General features: G+C 37.4%; 1 protein-coding gene across 1 annotated transcript in view; it reads left to right on the top strand.

Annotated features, from left to right (window-relative positions):
- Window positions 1-7,453, top strand: part of OPN5 (opsin 5) — a 30,505-nt gene that overhangs the window by 2,371 nt on the left and 20,681 nt on the right. The window contains exons 2-3 of the mRNA XM_006926469.2: window positions 1,860-1,979; window positions 5,519-5,689. Of these exons, the coding sequence (XP_006926531.2) occupies window positions 1,860-1,979; window positions 5,519-5,689 (291 nt within the window). The remainder of the gene's footprint in view (window positions 1-1,859; window positions 1,980-5,518; window positions 5,690-7,453) is intronic.

Below are 7,453 nucleotides of genomic sequence, written 5' to 3'. Positions count from 1 at the left end.
GTGTAGGGAAAAACTGGAAGATGAGAAGATAAATCCAAGTTTGGAAGGGAGGAGAAATAAATTAGAGACCCATTTCCACCCTCTACTCTTTTACTATAAATACTTAGTTTATTAACACTCTACATATGTGATTTTATATTTTTGTATTCATAGAGAGATTCAAGAATTTGATCATCTAAAAAGTCTCCCTTTTAGTCTTAACCTTCTTAATCTTATTTTCCTTTAACTATCCTTGAAAATAAGTTGGTATTCTCTTGATACCCCCTACAGATAAGATTGCCCGTGGAAATAATCTACATACAGGCAGCACACAGAGAGTTAACTATTTATAGGTAATGCTTTGGGCACTGGGTAAAGCCTTATGAGGCAGAGTTAGTAAAGAAAATTTAAGAATGGAAAAGTAAGAAAATCGAAATTCTTAAAAGAGACGTAGAAAGACAAAGGGCGTTTAAATGAGCTTTGTCTATCAAATGCATATGCATAGTTATTGTTTTTAATATTCTTAGATACAAAGCAGATGGCATCTGTTTATAATTTTTCAAGCCATGTTTTTGCATTTTAACTTCCCAGTGTGCCTTGCTTAGCTGGTTTTTGTTAATGAATTATAGGCTTCACTTCAGTTGGTTTGCTCTAGAACTCCATAATCTCTCCTATTTTTTTCCCTCTTCTGTCGTAAGAAAGCTAAAGAGATTTTAAGGACCATTAGGTAGCACTACTCCAGGGATTCAGAATTTACTAAGGGCACAATGCAGTTAGTTCCTGGTGGTTTCATACCATCAGCTGAAACACACATTTCTTTCCTTGCCCCCCAAATGAATTGTGGTGGAGAAGTAGAGATTAAAATAGAAAAATCTGGGTTTCTCCTGTTAATACTCTCCTTATTCCTTACTACTAAAGGCAGCTGTACCAGATTCTCATTTATACACAGCTACACTATGAAGCAAGAATTCCTGAAGAAATCTACTCTACATGTTAAGCTATGGAAGTAGGTGTATTCTTTTCTTAAATAAAGTCAGTAGTGATTGGGTCTTTTTGGATTTAAACTGGGTTTGTAAGAACTTTTGGACAGTTTCATTGTAATTCCAAAGCCAATTAGTCATTAATGAAAGGATATAAAAAAAAAAGTGGGAACACATTTATACCATTGTCGGTAGGTTGGTGGGTTGAGGGCAGGGTCACTTTCTCTCCCTTTGGTGGGAGGGGGAGAGCCCATATTATCAATTGTCACCCACTTCCCCCTGACACCTAGTCTGGTAGCAGCTGCAGACACCTAGTGTCCATGTGTCCCCAGGAGGCAAAAGTCCTGGGATGTGTCTCCAGGAGATGACCCTTTCCTTGCAGGGAGTTATGCCAGCCTTATCTGGCCTCTGCCTCTCCTGAATCCCTCAGGAGTCCACACTGATAGTGAAAGCACTTCATTTGGTTTGGGGTCACTTCATCTTCAGAATTTATCAAGAGCCAAGGCATTAACAACCCTCCTTATCAGAGGGAGGGCCTTCTATAAAGCCAATACTCCATAAAAATGGCGGAGGAAATACTCCACCCCGGGGGCCAGTACGAGAGCTGACCATCGGGATGCCCACGCCCTCCTAGCATCACTGAGAAGTTAGTGGTTCCCTTTTCTGGGTAAGTGAAGTCTTGTAATCCCTGACTCCTACCCCTTTGGAGACAACCCATCCCTCGCCTGTCACTCACAACTCATGCTTTTTATTTCATCTTCTTAATTTAGACTTTTATTTAGAGTCCTCTCACTACCCTCTAAATCTATGGTGTCCATTTTTCAAATTGAGAAGTGTTTCATATTCAAGTGAACTCTAAAGCTTAGTTTTAATGATGGGAATTTATATTTTTCTTTGTAGGGATTCTGTCCACAGTTGGAAATGGGTATGTCCTTTATATGTCTTCTAGACGAAAGAAGAAGCTGAGACCTGCGGAAATAATGACTATCAATTTAGCAATCTGTGATCTGGGGATTTCAGGTAACACAACCGTGTTTTTCTTCTTTGGGGGTTTGAATTATGCCCCATTTTAAAGTCCTCACTGGCTTGGAGATCACCTCCTACTGCCATGCCTTTATGCTCCTCCCTCCACAAGTTATATTTACAGAATCTGTGGTAAGTTAATGAAGTGTCTGGGTAAAGAGATCATTCACTTAACATTTATTGAGTCCTTTCTATGTGCCAGGCATATTAGATGCCGAGGATACTCTCTGGAAAAATAAAAGATCCCTTAGACACCTGGAAGTGTAGTGGGCTAAATGAATCAGAAAACAGAAACTTACAAGCAGGCTGTAGATCACTGTTTTGAGCTCCGTTATGCCCCTTCCACACTTATGGAAATTTATTAAAATAAACATTGAAGGAGTAAATAAAAGGTAAATAATGAACGAAGACAGGCTGAGAGGCAAGTATAGGAAAAGAGAAAAGCTACGTTGCTAATGATATATTTAAGTGTGGCTTAGGGACTGACTGTAAGTATAGGTGGTTTCCAGCTCATTGGTTCTCAAACTTGGTTGCACAAAAAAGTCACTTGGGGAACTTAAAAAAAATACGCATGGTTGGATTTCATACCTGGAAATTTTGATTTAGTTGGTTGAGAATGTTACCTCGACATCAGGATATTTAAAATGAGAGTTTCCAGATAAGTTTGATATGAAGTCAAAATTGAAAACTGCTTCTTCGGTTTCTGATAACCCATTAAGTAGACAATGGAATAAAATTTCTCTTTAATTATAATTCATTTTTACAAATGTGAATGATTTTGGATAAGTCACCTTCTTTTGCTTTCATCCATAGAATTCTAGGGTTGCCTAGATACATTCAAAGGTATCTTCGGAGCCCAGCATTCTTCTCTTTAGAATATGGTCTTAAGTTACTAGAATTGGGGACATTGAATTTGAACAGTACACATTAATCCTCTTTCTGCTGGAATATTTCTAACAGTTTCACATCTAAAGCATCTCCTTTTAAAATATTTTCTGATATTTGACTCTCTCGTCACAAAGGGATAGTTAAGCCACTGCCAATTTCTAAAATCAAGGCTCATTAATAAGCCTCTACCTATCGAGTCACTATCTATCACACAGCAGCAGAGAGTTTGGAGGCTCTAGGTTATTTAGAAAGCCTTTACTCAGTCTGGATGGACATAAATACCATGAGCTCTTATGGGAAATACACATGCATATCAAGAGGAGCATGACAGTCAGGCCCCTTTCTGTGAAAATAGACAAGATGAACTCCAGGAAAATTTTGAGGCTGCAACAAGGCTGCCATTTTAGTTATTGCCATGCGATGGCGGTGTCGCAACGTGAATGATAGCTTTCCTGGCTCGCTCACCTTGCTTACTGCTTGATGGTTCTCTCCCTGGTACTGAAGGTAAAATGCTGGAATGAAATCTGCCATTTCAGCCACATCCTTCACCATTGAATCACACCAGACTCATACTTAAGGCTAAATTAGATTAGGCTTGAATAAAAATGTCCTTAATTGGTTGGATACGTTGAAAATGCTTTCGACCAAGCAAGTCTGTTCTAGAATTGCACAAACCATCTCATTACTCTGCATGCCTTTTGAGCAATTCAGCAGAAAGCATTTCTTCCATGTAATAGCTTTCTCTGATTAACTCAGGTCATTTTTTCCAACTTCTGAGCACTAGCTCTAATACGCTTTTCCCTTCCAATGAATCTTAAAAATATTTATGTCTGTTTTATTTTTTTCTTGGTCAACTATATTCCGTTATAAGTACCTTAAACAAGCACATCCTAGAGACCAGGTGTCTATACATCTATACAACTAATATTTGTTATTTAAATCCCAGTGGCTCACAACTGTGTATATGTATTAGAATCAACTGGGGAGCTAGAAAAAAGTATATCCATACCTGGGCTTACTCTAGATAAATTAAATCAGATCATCTGGGAGTTAGAGTCCTGGACATTGATGTTTACGATAAATCAAAACAAAGCAAAGCAAAACAAAACAAACTCCTCCAGTGATTCTGATGTGCAGCCAGGTTCAAAACCAACTCACTAAGAGGAGAAGGGGGAGATATTCTAAATGACATCCCAAAGGCTCATCAAAAGCTCCGCTCCAGAAGGAAGCTTAAAATAGCTTTTGCTAATGGGTCCCAGACACAACAGACACCAATTTCACTCCATCCGAGTCACTTTCACTTGTCTTTTGCTGCCTTTAGCACCCATCCAGCAGATACTTTGCAAGAGTTTTGAGTTTGCTGTTTCCTCTGCCTAGAATATTTTCCTCTAGATATTTGCTTGAGTTCTCCTCCATTGATTTAGCATCTGCCTCAATGTCACATTCTCAGATCACCTTATGTAAAATGACACTTTCTGTCTATTTCCTTCCTCTGCTTTATTTTTATTCACAGCACTAATCACCATTATGACATATTGTATCATACTACAAATTATTTGTTTCTTTTGTCTGCTCTCTCTATGAAAAATGAATTTGTGAATCTTGATCTCCATTTTGTCCTCTAGCACCTTGCTCCGTGATTGTTACATAAGAGGCACTAAATAGTTATTTGTTGAATAAAAACAATTCTTTTACACTCAGTTTCCTCACTGACAATGGAGTTCGACTAATTTGGATTAAGAAACTCTAATATAAAGGTGCACAGTCTAGCAAGATGGAGAGTGACACTAGCTATTTAGACAACTAGAGATGTGTGTCTAGCTAACAGAAGGCACTCAAGAAATATGTGTTAGTTGACAGCACTAACAGGAACTTCCATATACCTTTGAATACTGAGGAAGTGGCACACCTGGGAGGGATGGGGCAGGCGGGCACCTGTAAGCTTTGAATATCGGTTACTTGGTTTTCCTAATGCAATCACTATCATGTTAGGAAACCTTCTTTTGATAGATATATCAGAAAAAGACATTGAAGAACTTCCTCAGCATATTCCTTTTAGGGAGGGTGAAGATTAAATACAAGGACTGAATAGGGAGGGTGTGGTGTATGAATTAAACTACAGATATGCCTCAATATATGATGGGATTACCTCTCAATAAACCCATCTCAAGTTGAAAATATCTTAAGTCAAAAATGCATTTAATACACTAACCTACTGAATATCATAGCTTAGCCTAGCCTACCTTAAACAAGCTCTGAACACTTACATTAGCCTACAGTTGGGCAAAGTCATCTAACACAAAACTTATTTTATAATAAAAATGTTGAATAACTCATGTAATTTATTATGCATATTGCTTTCACACCATTATAAAGTTGAAAAATCGTAAGTTGAATTATCCTAATTCGAGGATCATCTGTAGAATACTTTCTAGAAAGTCAAAAAAAAAAACCTGACAAACTAATGGAGGCCAAAGGAAAAAATAATTTAAATCCCAGAAATCTGGGTCTGATTGTAAACAAATTGAACCTAACATTTACTAAAATAGTTATCTCTTTGAGTAGGATATAATTCAACAGTGAGCCGAGGTAGGTAGGTAAATGTTAACTAGAGGGAACTTCCCTTGACAAGTTGCTTGGCCCTCTAGTTGTAGGCAAACCGTTCACGATCATCTCTTGCTTCTGTCACCGCTGGGTGTTTGGCTGGATTGGCTGCCGCTGGTATGGATGGGCTGGATTTTTCTTTGGCTGTGGAAGTCTTATCACCATGACGGCTGTCAGTCTGGATCGATATCTGAAAATCTGCTATTTATCATATGGTAAGTAGGAAGGTTTCTTTCTCATTCCCTGATGGTTAAAGCTAAGGCGATTGTTGGAGATGAACAATTTTACCCCTGAGTAATGAATAAGGATTATTGATAACCTCATTAATATTCTTGGCAACAAGAATATTTCTATTTATAATCTATCTTACTTTAACATATTTTTGAAGATTTAAAACTATGTCAATGTAGGTTTCTTTTAATATTACTTTTATAGAAATGTCTGGTGTTTGGCTATAATGCTTTTAGAAATATAATTTTCCTGTGCAAAAATGTGTAAGATTCTACCATGTTTTTTCCGTGCAAACAGAAGAAATAAAATACTTTGGAAGGATGTTAGGTCCATGATGTTTGTCTGGTTCCCCACATAGTAAGTTTAATTATTTAAGATATTTCTGATTCTCCTTTAGTACTCTGGTACCCTATGATTTCAGAGATGAGGAATTCCAAACAGTCCATCGCTAAGTCAGAGAACCTTGAAGCTATGCCTGCAGGAAAGGACACAAATACAGACATAGTGCTTGATGTTTATTTTGTGGCATTGGTAGGTAGAAAGATGAATGACTAAGAGAACTGATGATAGATAAGCCAGCAATAAACATGTTTTTAGGAGATAGAGATTTTTTAAAATGATTGGATTAATCTACATGTTAAAATAAATTTTTATTACTTTTGCTTCTTGAGGTTCTGGGAATTTATTGTGCCCCAAAGAGAAGCATTTGAGCCCTTAAGTTTGATATTGAGAACCAGGCGCAACCAGGGAATAATATGGTTTCCTCTGAAAAAAACTGCTTTGTCTGTCATTCTGTCAGTCAGAGTAATTGTGACCGTAGGGACAGAGCAAGGCTTGGAGCCTGAAGTGGGAAAAATCAAGTTGACCTGACACTCTCAATGTGGTGAAAATTTCCTTTACATTCTAAAAGTTTATAGTCCCAAACTCCAAGGAAACCATGTGTGGGGGAAGGTCAGGTCATGATCCACCATCTTCACAATCCAGCACTCATTTAAAAAAAAATTTGCATCTTTTTTTTCTAAACAGTTTAAAACTTCCAATAGAAATAGCTTAAATATTTTAATAAGATAAAAATATACAATTATGCATATTCTGGGAGACTTTGATTTCTTTCTATAAACTTATTTTTGGTCGTATCAAATAGAACTTAAATATACCTATAGATTTTATAGAAGAGAAGGTAAAATTTCAACTTCTTGAGAATATTTTAGGAATACTAAACATGAAAGTCTCTGCTTTTTAAATGTTTTCTTGAACTTAGGCTTCATGTCAATTAAAGAGATGATACTGCCCATCCCCAGAATCATTGCAGGACATAACTTCATATGGGAACTGTATATATTTTCCAGCTTCTTCTAAGAGTAAATCTCAATAGTATGGTTTCATCATTTGGTTTTGAAGTACTTTTAAACCCTCCACACAGTGTTTTACGATGTTGGAATTAGAAGATAGCTTGGAGACATGTAGAGCTTTCTCCCATGTAATGTGATAAACTGTTTGAAGGCATCCCTGACAGATAGCCACTTGGCTTCTTCTTGAATAATTCCAGTGACCAGTGATGGGGAGCTTACTACTGCACAAGGCAGCCCATTCTCTGATTGGTCTGCTCCCATTGTTACAATGTTATTCCTTATATTAAGACAAAACTGCCTCCCAGTAACCTCCACCCATTGGTCCTAGTTCTGACTTCTGGAGCAACACAGAACCAACCTACTAATCTACTCCCTCCTGTACTTGACAGCCTTTCA

The sequence above is a fragment of the Pteropus alecto genome, unplaced genomic scaffold, assembly GCF_000325575.1.
Source record: "Pteropus alecto unplaced genomic scaffold, ASM32557v1 scaffold7, whole genome shotgun sequence".
Classification (NCBI taxonomy): Eukaryota; Metazoa; Chordata; class Mammalia; order Chiroptera; family Pteropodidae; genus Pteropus; species Pteropus alecto.
Note: the sequence above shows the minus strand (reverse complement) of the source record. Positions and strands in the feature narration are given on the sequence as shown.